The sequence below is a fragment of the Notolabrus celidotus genome, chromosome 15, assembly GCF_009762535.1.
Source record: "Notolabrus celidotus isolate fNotCel1 chromosome 15, fNotCel1.pri, whole genome shotgun sequence".
Lineage (NCBI taxonomy): Eukaryota > Metazoa > Chordata > Actinopteri > Labriformes > Labridae > Notolabrus > Notolabrus celidotus.
Window position 1 is genome coordinate 10,089,961 of NC_048286.1, and position 18,426 is coordinate 10,108,386.

An 18,426-nucleotide genomic window follows, 5' to 3' on the forward strand; every position below is an offset into this window, starting at 1 on the left:
TATTGCTCCCCCTCCCTGTTTTGTGCAGGATTGTGTCAGTAAATACATCCTGTGCATTTATTATTATTATTTATTATTAATTTATACTGCACACACTGTGAAATGTACATTCTGTAAAAATAATGTAAACAATAATGTAAATCTCCTATAATCACTTTGCACTACTGTACTGTATAGTCTAATGTATACCATAGCCATAGTCATAGCCTGTACATACCTGTAGCAATAGTCAATAGTCACTCATGTAGATACATATTAGATTATATTTATTCATCATTCACAACTCTGTATATTCATTGTTATTCATTTAATTTACTGCTAAAGCACTTCTGGTTAGATTCAATCTATATGTCTTTGCTTGTATCTGTGACATGCCCAATGACAATAAATCTAATCTAATCTATTCTAATCTAAATTAAGACCAGTGTTTTATTTCTCTGTCAAATCCAATCAAACTACATAAACGTACCATCAGCGGGAGAATGCAAAACATTATTAGTTTGCAATTGCCTACATTGTCCACCATTTATAGAGGAAAGCAAGATTCTGTACCCTTAGTAGTTGAACAATTACAAATAACTTGACTTCAGCATGCATTACTGGTTGTTGACACAATTTCCTGGAGTACTCTGGTTTTGATCTCCATATTTGTGGGCTAAATACAGTTTCAACGTTGGCCTTAGGGGACACAACTACTTAAGGTGTGTTTTAGTAACTCAAGATAACAAAGCTTAAACTGTGATAGCAAAATTTTGACTTGATAGTTTGCTCCTTGGTGGTACCATCGCACCCTCAGTGGTGTCTGTAATTTCCGACAGCACATAAACACATCAGCAGTCACTGTTTACCATAGCCTCCTAGCTGCAGATAGGCTTAGCTCACAGATTAATCATAGTTTCGGTTATGAAGGCAATTTTTGTCTAGTGGAGAATGGACGACTGTCCTTGGCCAAAGTAGAAACGCTTTAAAATATGTTATTTTATTTTACACAGAAGCAAAAACTAGCAAGGAAACGTTAACCTGCAAGCTAACAGCTAATAACAGTGAGCATGTTCACCACCTACATGTTCTGAAGCTGCTTCTGTGAAACAACTTTCCCTTTATGAAGCGAAACTCTATTATATAAGTGATTTTAAACCGGCTAGTGTGTTTGTTAGTTTGCTTCTTTGTATCTGAAGATGGACAAGTTCGTGGTGAGGCTTCCAAAAGGAGAATCACCTAAAAAACCAAAGAGCAGTGGAAAGGTTTTCAAACAAACTACAATTGAATCTTTGCGGGTGAGTGATCAGTCGGGATCTGGTGAAGTCAGTGATACTGTGCGACACATTTACATCATTCATAGTATTTGTGTTTCCTACAGAGAGTGGTTGTGATTGAGGATATCATGCGCTACAAGTCCATGCTGGAGCTGCCAGAGCAGAGCAAAGACAACCTGCTGTCTGCCCTGACAGAGCTGAGCAAGAAGATCCCGTCCAGAGAGGTGCTCAAGTCCACCAAAATAGGTACATGGGGAATAGCTCTGACACAAGATTCACCTGGTCTGGAAAATTACTGCATTGAAACTCACACACTACATTTTTCTTTCCTTCATTTCCCTATGATGATGAGTTCAGTTCAGTTTTTTGTCTCAAGATCACAACTTAACATTAAATGATCAGAACCTGTATCCACAGAGTTGCAAAAAAGCATAAACCAAACATGGAAATTGTCTTAGCTTAGTGTCCTGGTGATGCCTGTCACAGTGACCAACATACTGTTTGTTTAATAAATCACCAGAAAATGAAAAAGTAATTACAGGGGGATGAGATGATGACAAAGATTCTTCCATTATAATGGGAAAATCAGTTTTGTGACCCCGATACAATGAAGAAAAAAAAGAGAGAACTCAAAAAAAAAAAACAGACATTACTTTTTATAATGTGAAAACTGAGTAAAAACATAAATGACCACATGTCTAATTTGGTCTGTAATCCTTCTATTTGTGTCATGGTAAATATAATACTATTATATAGTATTATTTACTATTCTCTTTATCTACATACAGTCATATTACATACCCATATTTATTTATTTATATTGCTTACAATCTGTCATATCCAAATCATAATCTTACCAAGTCGACCTGTCACCACAGAATATGCCAGTTATAAGAATGATTTACACCATGTGTGACATTTGTATATACACCTTACATTTTGATTCTTATTCTTAGTTATGTATTTTCATTTTTTTTATTTTTAATTATTTAACCCTCCTGTTATGTCTGTTTCTCTGGAACAGCAATAATGTTCCTGGGTCAATTTGACCCGGGGCATATTCAATTATCCAAAAGTGTCAGAACCCCAAAAAATCCCGATACACCTTATTTTTTAATCTAATTTTTAGCTCCATTACTAACCATTTAAATCAAGATTTAGTCCATTGGTGTTCTTTAATTCTCACAGATCATGGTTCAATGAGGATAACTCACTTGTTTTTCATTAAAATTAGTGTTAAAACTTTCTAATGTACATTGGAAAGCCCTAAATATAAATACAATAGTTTTACATGACACAGATTTTTGTTTATTGATTATTTTATTTTACATATTGATTTTTTTGTTTTTTTATGAAGTGATGTAGATACATTTACACAAGACTCCTCTTCTGTCACTTGCTTCCCAGATTTTTATGCTGCATTTAGCTGGTTTGGAGGGCATACATTACCTAAAATAGACTTTATAAAGGGTCAATCTGACCTGCAACATAACAGGAGGGTTAAACTTATTCTCGATTTATGCTTATGTCTGTGTTGCTGCAACAACCAAATTTCCCCCTGGGGAATTTATTATCTTATCTTATCTTCTGTAATCAATCAGCCAATATCATTGATATATAGAGAAAACAATTCATTCATATCCTCATGCCCAATTTAAATAGTTTACAAATAACAAATAGTTTAGTCATTAAATAATAGATTTTACACAACAAATGTAAGTAATAGTTTTATACTGGCTTTGGATGTCATGATATATTAATCCCAGGACCTGCATTTTAATCAAATAATAATGTTTTTGTTTCACACTGTTTGACCTCTGTGATCATGACTGCATGTATTGCTGATTTTATATTTTAGTGTGATAAACTTCTCTTTATACCCAGTTTTCAAAGTTCTGTTTACCTCACATAATCCTGACACACCCTTCATCAAATCCACGTTGCACTAATTAGTTTTATCCATGATGAAAACCTCTCCCCTCTAAGGTCACACTGTCAACAAAATGCGAAAGCACCTGGACCCTGAGGTGAGCTCAATGGCAGCAAAAGTTTACACAGAGTGGAGGACGTTCATCGAGGAGAATTCCAATAAGCCGTCTATTGAAGTGCGCTCGGACAAACAATCTGAAGGACTCCGGAGCAACGCAAGAAGACTAATGTCTGAGGCCCTGGAGGTCAAGGTTAGAAAAGATGAGTCTCAGTAAAGCCTGATTCAGAGTACAAGTCTTTGTGTTCCACTCTTCCCTCTGATACTCTACCTCTCGTTTATATGTGACTTTACACGTGCATTTCACTGGTTGTGATTTTTATGGAATAAGAGCTGATGAAGAAGCTGCAGTAAGTATGTGGTCTGTTGGGTTAATGCTGAAAATGTATACATTAAATCAGAGATAAAACCTTGTTATTTTGACATGAATGCAAATGATTGCAGTGAATGTTTCCTTCTCTGCTGGATCTTATAGATGTTAAGACCTTTACCAAATCAATAATGTAATCTTAAAATTCAGCATACATTATCTGTGCTGAAAGCAGCACTTTCATATGTAATTAATTCATAAAACTCCCTGACTGCCATCTGCTTTTCCTTCCCACAGCCTGTAAAAACACATTATGATGGTCCAATGTACTCTCTGATATAAGTGTTTGCTCTGATTTTCTCTTTGTGTCTTTCTCTTACCTACAGGAGGATTCTGGTCTCATAGATATCATTGAAAGAGAAATATTCCACCAGAGCTCCCGGTTGGTGAGCAGCTCATACAGACGAACAGTTCGAGCACTGGTGTTTGCCTTCAAACACAATCCAGAGACAAGAACTCAAGTGAAGGACAGCACAATGTCTGTCAACCAGCTGGTGTCCAAGTATAAGAAGTAACTGAAGGAGCAGGCTGTGCCTCCGACTACATATTGAAGACTTTTTTTTGTACACATACAAGTTTATTTTAAACTTCAATTTTCTTGTTTTTCTGTAAAGGAAATATAAAACATGTTTACATGCAACTTGTGGCACATCAGCAGACTTACACTGGTTTTAAACACATATGTAAATCATTGTTTATAATACTCTATATATTGTTGGTGGTACCATAATGCCATTTTTTATACTTGAATCATGACTTTTTCCAGTTGAAAGAGTCTTTTATGCTGTTGAACCTTTTTATACCAAATATGATGATAAACATGAACCAATCATCATCAGAGTCCTTTGTTTTTTGGATTAGACCAATTGTAAATGGAATACTAAAGCAGCACCAGCCAAATAATAGCAATCACCATGAGAATAACAGCCAGAACACAGATGCTAATGAAGACTATATCACTCAGGTCATGAGGTTCAGCCGCTGGACCCCCTGCATCGCTACCACTGTTATTATCAGTTTGCAGAGCCTGCTCTTCCAGACGCCGCTCCTCTGCTGTAATGATGGACACTGATGCTATCTTCCGCAGTGCATCACACTGCACCTTATATTCCTGCACATTCTGCTGCTTCCCATCAGAGAAATCAATGTAGAGTTTGTTTACCAGCATGGTGATGTTCCGATGTTTCTGTAAGGGAACAAGAGACACAGGTTTAATAGCTGAAAAATCAATGGCTTCATCAGATGAATTATTGTGAATCATTTCCTGTTTTTGTGTATCAGGAAGTAATATGAGACTGTGGTGGGTCACCTGGCTGGCAGTGCCACAGTTGACAAACTGAGCGAGTATCTTATAAGAGGTAGCTGTCAGCTGGGCTGCACAGGATGGGTTCCCCAGATAGATTCTCTCACGGTCCAGCTGAGGTAAGGACTGCTGGGGTATCAGAATGGTGAACTCTGATCTTGTACAGCTAACGTTTACAGGCACCACTTGGATTACAGAGAGAGAAACACAAAGTTCAGACTTTATGAAGAGCAGCAGATGTGTCACAGCGAAGCTGTTTGTAGATCTAAAAAGTAATGTGTGAACCATTCGCTATAAATACCCATTTACACTTATAAAAAAACTAAATAGATAAAATATATATACCTAAATTATAAAAAAACCCACAAATATGAAAGAAAACCGATGGGATTTAAAGTCAATGAGATAAAAGCCTCAAAAATATGAGAAGCATTGTCAAATGAGGTGGAAATATCATAATGAGAGAAAAGTCAAAACTGCAATCTGAAGTTACATTCGTGAGAACAAAAATCCTTGCTTTGACATATGTTGAAACTGTGAGAGAGAAAAGGCTTAATTCTACAATTAAAAGTCATAATTATACGCAATAAAGTTGAATGCGTGAGATAAAATCATAAAGCTAATTCATAATAATTCGGTAAAAAGCAGAAATTATAAGATACAAGTGATGGATTATATCTCTGTCTTGAGTTTCTTTTCATGCAAAGCCATTTCAATCTGACTTTTAATCTCATAATTCTTGTTTTCTGTCATTATCATAAAATTTGGGGTTGGTTTTCTGACAGAAAAGGGTCCAATAAGACTCCAACTTTAACATCTTACCTCCAAGATAAGAGGCAGTGAAGCCCCTGTGAGCGTCATCCCTGTCTGTGCTGAGTACCACCAGCAGCTTGTTTCCCTTTGACACCAGAAAGGGGGGTTTTTCCCTGCCACACCAGCGCCCCAGCAGTGTGTCTGTCTGGCTGTCCCCATCGTACACTGCGATGGAGTCATAGTCACACTCGTCTGACAAACTGTTTCGGTCCTCCAGGTCCATGATGGGGAAAAAGAGTTTGATGCGGTATCCAGCTGCTAGAGTGATGCTCCAGTGGCAGTTGATGTTGTTTGGGTAGATGTTTGGGAAATGGGGGCTGCTAAAGTTGCCACTGACAGCTGAAAGGACCTGCTGACATTCACCTGATGATTTCAGATGAGTTAAACTTAATCTATGATATTAGATTCATACAGCAGAAAGAGGAAAAGACTGGTACCACTCTCATTTGTCTGATAGTGCTAGAAGTCATTTAGCTTATCCGAGCATGTACAGGAAGTAGATATAGAGGGAATTAGCTAGCCTGGTCACTTGGGATGTTCTGAAGCAACTTATTTCCAAGTTGTTTCAATATAAATTTGACTTCTAACAAGCAGAAGGTAAGAACATTTTCAGAAAAAAGCCAATGTGAGCACAATTCATTTAACATGGCTAACACAGGATCACCGAGTCTGCAGGTAAACGCCGCCAAATTGATTTGCAGAGTGTGGCTAACTTAAGCAGAGCTAGCACCACCAGCCTTCAGTACTCCTTGCTGGTTAACGTCCACATACTTGTGCTGGTTACACAGTCCTCGGTGTGACTTAACTAGACACAGCCTACGTACAACTTTATCATTTCACTTCATTTTTTTAAATCAAAATACTCCCAAACCAAGCAGCACTATGAGATGCCATCTGTCATCTGTGCTTGTTTTCATCCAGGTAGTACGGCAATATAGCTTCATGGCAGTCGAAGTTGACCAGAGCTACAGCCCCAGCTTGTGGCAAGTGGCTGCACTACAACTTTGTCACAACATAAGACATACTACGATAATAAAATAGTTAACAAATTGTTTAACGAGTAGTAATTCTGGTGCTGACCAGCGAGTTGTCATTTAATTGGTTAGTCGGCTTAATGCACACACACTGGTCACAGCCAGTGAGAAGCTAAATAAATACATCAAGACACTTCAATAGTTTGTGTTCTTTAGATTTGCTAGCTTTGTTTTGATATCATCAGATAGAGCTTAGAGTCCAGGCTTAGAGTTAAGCTAAGCTAGCAAGAAGCTGGATGTAGCAATCTTTGTCTTTCTGATCTTTAATAACAGTGTCCAATTCCCCAGTGTCCCTCTGCAATTTCCTCCTGTATTTAAGGATTTTAATATTCTTGCTTAATGCCGGGCAAAGTCAACAGGGACAGTCTGTGCTCAGTTGTCTCAAAGTTATTCAGCTGTGTTTAAATTGAATTCAAGTCCATCATTGGCTAGACCACTCAAGGACTTTCACTTTGGGGACTCTTGTATGTGAGAGGGATGGTGCGAGACAGAGAATGAGCTCTGCTCTGCTCAGTGATAGTGATCGACTTTGAGGCAGGAGTGTTCAATTTTCATTTCATCAGATGACAGCATCCTTTGTGTCGTGCTCTAAATCTTTCACAGGCTTTGTTTCAAATGTTCATTGTTAGATAATGTGTTCTTTTTCTTATTGCCACTAACATCAGCTACATCATTGATCCTATTGTTTCCTCTTGTCCAACTAGGTCCAACTCTGTTCTTCACAACACTTTCATAGCCCTCAGCAAATATATAGCTGTTCGATGTCCTTTGGATTTCATGGTTGCATTTCCGCTCTGAATGGGCGAATGAATAGGATTTTTACAAACAAAGGTTGCTTTATGTAAATCCTCACAATGAAATATTACGTGACATTGAAAGGCATTGTTCAATTCCATTTCCTTCAGTTATACCGAAAACATTTCAAGGTAGTCAAATACTGAAAGAACTTCAAAATGCATACTGTGTGAATTGACAGCTGTCATGATACCTGAGTAATAGTAGGCCTTGAATCCACGTCCACCAATGTTGAAGTCAGACTTGAAGACTACCAGAAGCTGGTTGGAGCTGGTGACAATGTTTGGGGGTTGATCTGCCCCGCAGTATTTGCCCAGGTGGCGGTGGGTGACTGTCGGGCCATCAAACAGGGCGACAAAGTCAAAATTACATCCTTCATTGTTTTCCAGTTGGAAGTCCAAGAATACCAAGGTGACCACACTGGTGTTGGACACGTGAATGGTCCAGGAGCAGTCTGCATTGTTGCTGTACTCCTGAGGATAGCCTGGACTGGAGATGACCCCTGAGAGACCAGTCAGGACTCCACCACACATATCTAGAGAGGATGGAAGGAAAACAAAGATTCATATTATCACGAAAACTATTGGATGGATTGCCATTTTATACATTCATTCCTGATCCTCAGAAGCTGAACCCCAACAAGTTTGGTGATCCCTGACAAATATCTTGGAATTGGTTAATTGACATTTCACCCATTTTGCCCTTTACAGTTTCAACACTTTCTGAATGAATTGTTGTGAAGTTTCAGGACACCTGTTTATAGTCCCCTGAGGATGATGTCTAAATCAACTCTGACCAGGTAAAACAACTTCATTAGTATTTGATATTACTAAAGCTGGACTGATAATAAGTTTTATTTACTTTATCTGGTACAACTGAGATTTTTGTGTTTGACACACATATTCAAGGTTCCCAGAGGATTGTCACGAATTACTTTGGTGATAAACTGAATAAGGGAAATGTACTTGTTGTTACGGGAGAGATTGCCCTACATTTGGTACAGATTTTCAAGGTGTCCAGAGGGTCAATCCTTTTTATATTTGGTGGCCCCCAGCGGAGATTTAACATTATTGTTTTTACTTTAATATCACAGTAAATATTGGATTGATTACATTAAAGACTGGTACACACTTTCAAGGTCCCCAGAGGATAAAAACCTATGACTCTGGCTATCCCCTGACCAAGTATAATAACTTGCCACAGATATGTCACAGATATTTAAGGTCCCTGGAGGATATACCTTCATTATTTCAGGTGATTGTTTCTTGGCTCAAACACGAGATAGATTTTTCTATTTCGATTTTTTGCTGTTGCTGTTTATTGCTGTTTAGGTTTGGTAAACACATTATTGAACCCCAGAGGATAAACTGTCATTACCGGCCCATCCTCTCTGTCTTGCACCATCATCAAGTCAGATTTTTATGTTGTCCTTTAATTCCCTTTATGTGTTAAAAATGAGAGACATTACTTCGTATTTGTTGTTGGCATGCTTACATTAAACTCATATGATAAAGACATAAATGTGACAGTAGCTGATGTGAGCATTTGGTGCCTAACAGTGCTGCTAGCAAGGCTGGGGACTGTTTTCAGTCTTGTTTATGTATAATATTTTGGCGAGTAATAAGTTCTCTAGTGGGATTTAGATCAAGATGTTTTAGCTGGAGGCCATGGGTTAACATTTTGCCAGAAGAAATCAACTCAAGAAATAGGTGGTCAGCCAACAGACCCCTGTCACATTGTGTCAGATCTTATGAGTTACCTTTTCTGTAGCCAACACTGAATCCCCTCTTGGCCACATGGCGGTCTGAGTGGAAGATGATTGACATGACATTCCAAGAAGAGGTAAACTGTGGCGGGGAGATGTCTCCACAAAATATCCCAAGGAGGTTACCCTCATCTTCGGATATGCCATTGTAGATCTTAATGTAGTCGTAAGCGCAGTTGGCATGGTACTCCAGTTCAAAGTGGTGAAAGGTAAGGAGGACGGAGGAACCCTCTGCTACCACTATTAGCCAGGAGCAATCGATGTTGTAGGGATACAGGCCTGGGAAGTTTGGACTGGAGATATTCCCCGATGGAGATGAGAGGATCCCTCCACATTTTACGCCTGATATTTGCAAGAAAAGAAGTCTAATTTTAGCTCAAAGAAAACAATACTGAGTTGTTGTTACCACTCTTTCCTTGCTTAATTATTGATCTGACAATTTTCCAGCATCATGATACAACCTCTGAGAGTGTATTACCGGCTGACTTTGAGCAATTGAGATTCGCCTCTCGCTAAATATACAACACCTTCAAGATTAAGTGCCTCCATCAAATTTAAGTTTAGAGGCATCAGAATAACAAATAGCGACTTACCTTTTTTGGAGTAAGCCTTGTCAACAAGCAGTAGAAAATGAATCAGTATAGCCACCCAGAGACTCATGTTGTTATTGTTGATTCAGCTTTTGTCACACCTCAGCAACAATACATGCAGAGGAAGACAACAGCAGTGTCAGAGCGCACAGCCTTGACACATCAGCAGCGGTGCCTGTAGAGGTAATAGGACTTTGAAAAATTCATTCACTGCCTGAATGAGGAATCTGATACCTACCCAGGCCACGCTTTGCCCTCTTCACTAAATTTTAATGACTGATATCCAGTGAGCAGGGGTGGCTTGTCAGGACACTGTTTGGAGAGATGCTATACATTTTTAATGATGGTCAAACAGACACACACTGAGCAGCAGCTGTGGGTGGAGTTGATAAAAGAGATAAGAAGAAAGAGAGGATGATCACATTTGTCAGTGTTATAAATGGCTTCATTACAACGAGAGGGGAGAGAGGAGAACAAAACTAGTCATGTGTTGGAGTGAGGGACTGGAGTGCGTACTTTGTCTTTATTGTGTACAAACAGATTAAAGCTAACAGGAAGACATCAAATCTTAACTTGGGCAGAAACCAATGAAGACATGCAGAGCGGTGTTTGACAATATTCAAATATGTTTGACCTAAAGATTGTTCTGCACAGTCACTGAATCTTGGATGTACAGCAAACAATTGAGCATGGAAGCACATTTGCAATGTGGGACATATTGGTCTGGCCCCAAACAGTTTTCACTTGGCATCATCCTACCTTAGAGAGAGGCCAGTGGTGGATAAATGTTTCTAAAAGTGATATAAAGTCATCAAAGATAATATATTTCTGTTTCAAGGCATTTTGGAAAGCATGTTTTTTCTCTTTCTTACATAAATGTCGTATTTATGCAAGCTTACCTACGATTAGCACTAAGACACAAGGCAGCAAACAGGCTAAAGCATCTGTCCAGAGGCGTTCCCAGAGGGGTGGCCCCTTGAAATATGATTGGCCACCTCTGGTGCCACTCCAAAATCCTACGCTATAATTGGCTATTTGCCTTGTCAGAGGCTGACTTTTGTTACTATCAACTATTTTACTATTTTGAATGCAAGACAAACAGCTTACTTTGTATTTAAAAGTAGAATTTGTTATTTTGTATTATTTTGCCTTCAATTGTGACTTTAGACTTCTTTTAAAATTAAAGAAAGAATAAAGAATTTTATTTAGGAGAATAACAGCTTTATAATACTTAAATGATAGCTGTTGAAGTAGATAGTGAAGACAAATAGGATAAATGCTATTAATGTATGGGTGTGGGTGTACAAACTTGGCCACCAAAGCCTGTATCTGTGCTCCAGTTTGGCCACCCCATTTAAAAAGTCTGGACACGCCACTGCTTAAGACAACAAGAATCTCAGGAATTAAAAACATCAAACATGTTTCATTACAGTAATTCTTGAATTCAGGGAGGAAATAAATACCTATATATATACGGTATTGTAGTTTAAGGGATGTTGTTGTTGTTGTTCTTGGCAGGATCAGTGACACTTTGATATTATGACATTACAACCATGTTATCTAGTGGTCTCTGTTCAGGGCAGAGCAAAGCTTTGCCCAGCAGTTTCCCTCACTTACATCTCTCTTACTTTTACTTTGGCCTCATATGCCTTTTCATTGAGAGGATATGACAGAGGATAGAGTTCTGGGAAACCAGGAGAGAGTGGGAAATGACTTTCAGCAAAAGTCCACAAGTTGAAATCCAGCCACTTTGTTGAAAACACAGGACTCTTGATGCTGTGTTCAATCAATATCAACTTTCAGAGTACATCACACCACATGTTCAATTAGCTCATTTGTAGCTCAGCAAAAAAGTAATTGAAGGTATATCGTCTACTGTGAAGAGTCCTGCAGTAGTGCTTTGCGACAGTTGCTTTAAATTGCTCTACAGTAATGATGCAACATTAAAACCCTCTCTGTTTCATCATTTGTTTTATGCTTGTGACATAATTTCAATGACAGTTTTGGATGTTTCATTACAAGCTAACTGAACAAAGTAGAAGTAAGTGCATAATGACTCATATGGAGGATTATCTTCTACCCGTAATACTACTTTATGCATGCTATTTTAATGCAAATTGTGTTTACAGTCATGTCTGAGAGGGATCCTGGTATAACTCCCAGACAGATTTGGCTGTATTTACCAAATGTCCATCATGTCCCACGACTCATTCCTCCTATTTCGACAGTTTTATGACTGAAAAGTGCAGACACATATAAGCAAGCTTAATCCTGACTCATTGGAATGTATATCAAACAGGGAGATAAAGTAGTCTTACTAGAATCCGTTTCTGCAAACAAATGCTTATTGTTCCAGCAGTGCTGTAAAGGCAGGGCTTTTAGAGAGAATATCTAATGGATCCAGTGAGCACAGCTAGGACACAAAGAGCCCTGCTAGATGGTGCTGTTGCACTATGAGAATACAGTGAAAATCACTGGCTTTTAAATAGTCACTCTAAGCTTCAAGCTGAAATAAATAAGAATGTGATTAAAATCAGTCAAGTGTTTTTCACACAGCGGTTCCTGGAACTAAAATGAACCGCCTTGCCTTTGAATTTTAATTCTGTCCTCTCTGAAAGCTTGTCATTGTTCAAGGATGTGGATACTGGGCAGTGCTGAAATGTGTTTCTGAAAGATATCGTTTGTTTGGAGCAATTAAATCAACTATTAGCGAGTAAATACTCAGAAAACAAATAAGGAAACTACTGGAAAATTCCTTCAGAATAAAGGGGAACTTCAGAGGAGCAAATACGAGGCTTTTGACCCAACTCTTGAGGCTTAATGAAATGATGTTAGTCCAGAAATACATAAAATGGGTGTTGGTTACAACTAATTTTATTCAGTAGTATTAAAATATCCATCATGGACCCCCTGAATTAAACGCTGATGGGATTTAGCCAGTTGGCAGGTGAGAGGAGTGACTATAAGTGTCTCAATGTGTTTATGTTGCTGTGGGATGGGGCACTTGACAGCTAAAGCATCTGGCATCATTTGATCCGGAAAAAAAGAAGCAAGGAGGCACAGGATGTGAATGTTGAAATTTTTAATAAAACGCAATCTGCTTACAAAACATCTTTCTCCACATCAAGACAGATTATGTTAGATTCCGCTACGGGTGTACCGGGGCTGTTGGTAACAGCTCACTCTGATGAATGTTCTCTAAAGCCCCTGACAGTGAGATGAATATATAAGCATATATGTCACAGGACAATAAAAAGTTAATGCTTCCGACAGAGCCTGCGGCTTGGCAGAACATCCCCATACATTCCTGAATTCATCCTTTTCGTATGGCGTCCTGGTCAGCATGATTTGTCTTTTAATATTTTGAATGCATGGTGTATTTCTGCAGTAAAAGCCCAAGGATAACCCTAAATAAACTCACACTGCATGTTTTTTGGAAGTACTCCACAACACAATCATCTAGATTTTTCCCATTGCAGCTGGATGGATTTTTGCCTCTTGTTTCAGCTCTTTAGAGTTCATTTTGTACTAAAAGCTTTATCTAACAACAGAGCTCTTTACTTAATGACATTCAGAGTGTTTAACATTAATCAAACTTACATAACAGTGGTGGTAATGTTTATGCAGGAGTGGACCGGTCCAACTCACTGAGTACAGAGGAAACATTGCTACAACCTTGTACCTCGTATTCCCAGCTGGTGCACACTTAAAGCCAGTAAAGTTGTTTTTTTCTCTCTCACAGTGGTTTTGTTAACATTTTCTCGGCGCCGCTTTGCTGAATTTCCACCTTGTCTCTCTACCAAGGACAATATTGATACGTCATTGCACCTCCGATTCAGGGAGCTCACAGATTGGATTATGGACCATAATGTGCAAAGCCTCCATCTGTAGTTATGAGGGCAATAAAATCCGTTTTTCAGGTTAAGGAACAGAAAAGACAAAAAATCAACTTATCTGGGCATCTGCTACCTCTACCTCTCTTCCAACCAAAATATGAGATAGCATTTGCAATGTTCCTGACCATTTTTTCTATTTATACAAATCATATTAAACTGAGAGTGATGCATCCAAGGAAATGGCCAAAGAAATAATATTAAACAAGAGTAATGAGGCAGTGTCCAGTCAGTGCATGGAGCACAATTTAGCTGTTTCAATTATCCCTTTTTTAAACACACTGTGCACTTTAATTCCTCTTATAAAACATAACATTAATTGGATATTATAGTTGCTGCAAAAATGCATTCTCTCTTATAGTGTTTGAAAATTGAAATTAAAATATTTACTACTGCAGAATAAAAAGAAAAAATTCCTTTTATATAAATTTGAATCAACAAAACCAATATGTTTAAAAATTAATTATGAATGAAGTATGAAAGATAAGCTCTTAATACGATTTTACAAAGTGGTGCACTATTGGTATGAATAGCTCCACTCCAAAATAAGTCAGTCAGTCAGTCAGTCATTCAGTCAGTCAGTAAGCAAGTAACAAAGTTAGGAAGTAAGTTAGTAAGTAAGTAAGTAAGTAAGTAAATAAATAAATAAGTAGGTAAGTGAATAAATAAGTTAATCAGTAAATGAAAAAATAAATAAATGAATAAGTGAATAAATTAATAAATAAGTAAGTAAGTAAGTAAGTCAGTAAGTCAGTAAGTAAGTACATTTTTACATGAAAATTGATGCCCTATTTCTCAAAATTGAAGATGCTGCACTAGTTTAATCTGCAAAGCTTCAAAATGTGCACACAGAAAGTAGCGAACAAAATCTTTAGCATCATGTAATTCACTTCCTATCATACTTAGGAATATCAGTCACCTATCAATATCATAAAAACACAAGAACTTTCCTTAAGTATAACCAAAGTGCATAAGTCATCCATAACTCTAGTGTGATAGCTTAATACTTTTATCAAAACAGGAACAAACTAACCCTTGCCTGTGAACCTGATCCATGCAGAAGTAACATTAATGTAAAACATATTAGCAAATCAAATCAGTAATATTTTGTTGTCAATTTTGCCTGAAGTGGATATGCATCCATATAACATTTTATTTAATTCTGTTTCATGTGAGAACAGGTTAGTTCTCACTGTTTTTACAAACCTTTACTTTTTTATTTTTTATCTCAAGATAAAAAAGCTGGTTTTCTCATGATGACAACTTATTGTCTGTTGTTTCCTCAGAATCTTGACTTGTCTTCTCATTACCTCAGGATAACGATACTGGGTTTCCCATTATAACTGATTAATTTATCTCATAGTCTGAAAATAACAAAGCTGGCTTTTTTTCTGAATTGTTTTTTGATGTTAAGATTATTTTCTGGCAATCTAAAAAACAAAAAAGGTTGGTCACTTTAATAAGCCAGACCATGATATGGAATCCTACCACTGCTGACACTGATGAGGTTAGTTCTGCCTAACTTAGTTTTTTTTGCTTTAGCAATTCTGGGGATAGGAATTGTAATCAGCTGATATTAAAGCTGCTGTTGGTAGGAATGGTGTCAAAAACGTTACTTTTTTTCTGCTAGGTTTGGAGAAAAGGTCATAATACCCATCGGTAATCATCGGTAAGTGAAGTAATTTGAGACTATTGCGAAATCTCTGTGTTTTCCAATGCCTATGTATTAAACAATATTATTATTCCCCTCGTTCCCGTTATGATGGACCAATCATAGCTAATCTCCAATCCTCCGTCCTGATAAGTAGAGTGGGGGCCCCACTATGTCGCCATGATTAGCTGGGAAGCCACTACTTCCTCATAGAACGTGCACAACAATCTTTTTTGGACGGGATACAGGAGCAGAGAGGGGAGGGGTAGTGTTGAAAATCAAAATCTCTCTCCAAACTGATCTTTATATCACGACTACCAACAGCAGCTTTAAGTGAAGATCTCTAGAAAACATCTGACGTCTCCTCAATATCACAGGAAAATGGAGTGAATAAAATGTAAGGATCCATGCCTGCTTTATGCCTCTGTACTCTTCACTGTGTTAAAAAAAACTGAACACTAGAATATAATTGATTTCTGAAACATGCTAGGTAAAGTAAGTCCTGTTAGCAAAAGCACTTACTTGCAATATCAGATTATTATGAATTAAACTTCAAATTGTTTATTTTAATTTAATCTATTCAGGTTTTTGACACTTTTGGGCCTCCATACAAAACGAGCGACTTCGCAGCTGTGCAGAGACATGTCGTGTATCCCTCCGCTCAGAAGGACAACTGAACGCAAGTGAAACGCCCTCACAAAGCCACGTGCTGCAAACTTCAGGTCATATTTTAATGAACAATACAGATGTTAAGTTTATTCCTTTCACTCTTGGTGGAAGTTAACAGCTGTTGACAGAAAGAAACGCTGAAAAAAACTGAAACTTCACACTAGCTGCTACCCCCCCCACTGCACAAAGCCAAAGGTACCTACTTGCAGATGAATGAAAACGGTGGATAATTTAGCAGCTTCAAAACGAGACATGTCCTTGAGGAGTTAGTAGACACTTCTAAAAGTACAACAGGGAGAGTTGAAACACGCCAGGTATGCAAGAGCAGTGCTCATAATAAATGATTTGCTAATTGGTGGATGTAGAAGCACCTGTGCAACAGTTTTCAGATCACCTTTCAAGCTAGTTTTGTGCTCACGGTTGGTTTCGAGGTCCAAGTAAGCTAAAATAAATAAATCTTTAAATAAATCAATTAATATATGGAAGCTTTGAAATGACTGTCTGCTGCCTTTGTAATGTATTTCTGAAAATGTCATTGTAGGGAGGCCTCCTGGAGGAGTAATTGTGCTGGTGGTCCTGGCTAAACAAAGGTAAGTGCATGAGCTTGAGACATTATTTATGAGTTTTCCTGCTCTCTGTTATATCTGCCTGGCTTCTGTGTCTGCTCTCTGTGTGCAGTTTTCTTCTATTTTTGCCTTTTTTAATTTGCTGTGTGTTTTATGAGATTTCATGCTGTGTTATAAATGGAGGTGAAGGATAACTTGGTTAAGCTGCGTTTTTTTCCTCTCATTTGTGGAGGTTTCCCTTTGCTTCATTGTACACCGGGGTCTCTAATGGAGGCAAAGTGTTGCTGTAGGGACACAGGCATGATTGTTGCCTCACACACAGCCTCTTCACATAATTATTTCCTTGTAATACTTGATTCATGGGAAGCTCAACATGGCTTTGTAACACAGAGGCTGGACCGTGGCTTTGCTGTTTATCATATCATAATCACTGAGTGCTGAGCTGCTGGTCGTTGCACTATGTTGTTGCACTTACCTCCAGCAATAAACTGCATGTACTGATTGTCATGCTGCTTTTACATACCACACACCCTTCCATAAACATAATCTGTGAGCTTGTGTGATTGTTTTAATATGCTCAGGTTAATAGATCTGCTGTCAGGTGCTGTGACTGAAAGCTTTGTTCTCATTGGAGGAAATTATGGGACTGTGTTTGCCGCACGGTGCTCACTCTGGAGCCTGCTGCTGCATAGGAGATGGATTGATGGGTTTAGAAAGGTTGCTGCCATTCTTTGGGCTTGTTTCCTTTGTGCTCACTTCAAACCAGGTCTCTGGCAGAGTGAAATTGTATACTGGCTTAAAGCTCAACATGGCTTTTGTCAAACAAAGGCAGTCAGGAACATTTTCTCCACACTTGAAATCGTGTGAACTGTAGTGAAAAAGTGTAATTAGAAATTTAAAACTTAAATTAATATATTGATGCAATCCACACAGCGTCTTTATAAAAGCTGCTTTTGGCTTAGTATTTAATTATATTTTGGTTGAGACGTCTATTATCGTCTCTGCCTCAGTCTCTGCTTTGGTGAGCTTTCTGTATGCCAGTGGGGAGTGACAAGTTTATCTCTGCAACTAGGCTATGTGAAATCTATCAGGATGTGTTTTTTTTTCTCACAGGCATAATCTTTTCTCAACAAAAAGGTAGCCTCACCTCCAAAAACACAAGGTTGGAACATGATACCCTGCTCAAACTGATTGATATACCTTTGAAAAACACACACCAAAGTGTCTGCGGTTTGCTGATGCTGTTTGTTTACATCAGTGTTAATAAGCTCAGCTTCACCAATGACGCAGATGTTCTAGAAATCGACTATTTAAGCTGTACTTTCATCAGTCACAAGTGAAGTGTTCCCATATAATACTAATAATCACATATATCACAGCTTCGCATGGAAATGGAATAAAAGTAGATCATCAGAAGCAGCGCCCTGGAAATCAATTCCAACTGAGCCGCCTTGATGGCTGTGTTGTTGTGGACTGAAAGCGACAGCATTTTAATTAATCGCTCACACAGCAATGCTGCAGTGTAAATACTCCAGATAACAGGAAGTCAAAGGGGGGGAGTGGAGCACCATGGCACATAAACAGAGTACAATTATGGCCTTTAGCAAGAGCACTTGATTAAGCTGTTTTAGTACCCTTTACTCATTGGGTTCTAAACATCTGACTCATAATGCATCAGCTGTATCAGAAGATTACTCTTGTTATGATCTTGCATGAATATTCACTCAATTAATT

At 38.2% G+C, this 18,426-nt stretch overlaps 3 protein-coding genes across 3 annotated transcripts in view; 2 read left to right on the plus strand and 1 right to left on the minus strand.

Moving 5' to 3' along the window:
• The first annotated feature begins 807 nt into the window (after positions 1–807).
• tceanc2 (transcription elongation factor A (SII) N-terminal and central domain containing 2) lies at positions 808–4,448 on the plus strand. The gene is made up of 4 exons (XM_034703907.1): positions 808–1,277; positions 1,361–1,502; positions 3,243–3,436; positions 3,940–4,448. Exons 1-4 carry the CDS (start codon positions 1,179–1,181, stop codon positions 4,126–4,128), a joined length of 624 nt encoding a protein of 207 aa, XP_034559798.1. The 5' UTR covers positions 808–1,178; the 3' UTR covers positions 4,129–4,448.
• On the minus strand, positions 4,189–9,983 carry cdcp2 (CUB domain containing protein 2). The gene is made up of 6 exons (XM_034702846.1): positions 9,917–9,983; positions 9,318–9,665; positions 7,752–8,093; positions 5,739–6,092; positions 4,923–5,101; positions 4,189–4,799 (listed from the first exon to the last, which is right to left on the minus strand). Exons 1-6 carry the CDS (start codon positions 9,981–9,983, stop codon positions 4,494–4,496), a joined length of 1,596 nt encoding a protein of 531 aa, XP_034558737.1. The 3' UTR covers positions 4,189–4,493.
• Positions 9,984–16,078: 6,095 nt separating this feature from the next.
• The window catches only part of LOC117826330 (receptor-type tyrosine-protein phosphatase F-like), a 462,221-nt gene continuing 459,873 nt past the window's right edge, over positions 16,079–18,426 (plus strand). The window contains exons 1-2 of the mRNA XM_034702308.1: positions 16,079–16,440; positions 16,668–16,716. The gene's annotated coding sequence lies outside the window, so the exon portion shown is untranslated. The remainder of the gene's footprint in view (positions 16,441–16,667; positions 16,717–18,426) is intronic.

Coding starts and splice junctions, on each gene's coding strand:
- tceanc2 (XM_034703907.1), top strand. CDS start 1,179: ATGGACAAGTTCGTGGTGAGGCTTCCAAAAGGAGAATCACCTAAAAAA. Junction 1,278..1,360: donor CTACAATTGAATCTTTGCGG/GTGAGTGATCAG, acceptor TGTTTCCTACAG/AGAGTGGTTGTGATTGAGGA. Junction 3,437..3,939: donor CTGAGGCCCTGGAGGTCAAG/GTTAGAAAAGAT, acceptor TCTTACCTACAG/GAGGATTCTGGTCTCATAGA.
- cdcp2 (XM_034702846.1), bottom strand. CDS start 9,983: ATGAGTCTCTGGGTGGCTATACTGATTCATTTTCTACTGCTTGTTGAC. Junction 5,102..5,738: donor CACTGCCTCTTATCTTGGAG/GTAAGATGTTAA, acceptor CTGTAATCCAAG/TGGTGCCTGTAAACGTTAGC. Junction 4,800..4,922: donor ACTGTGGCACTGCCAGCCAG/GTGACCCACCAC, acceptor GTTCCCTTACAG/AAACATCGGAACATCACCAT.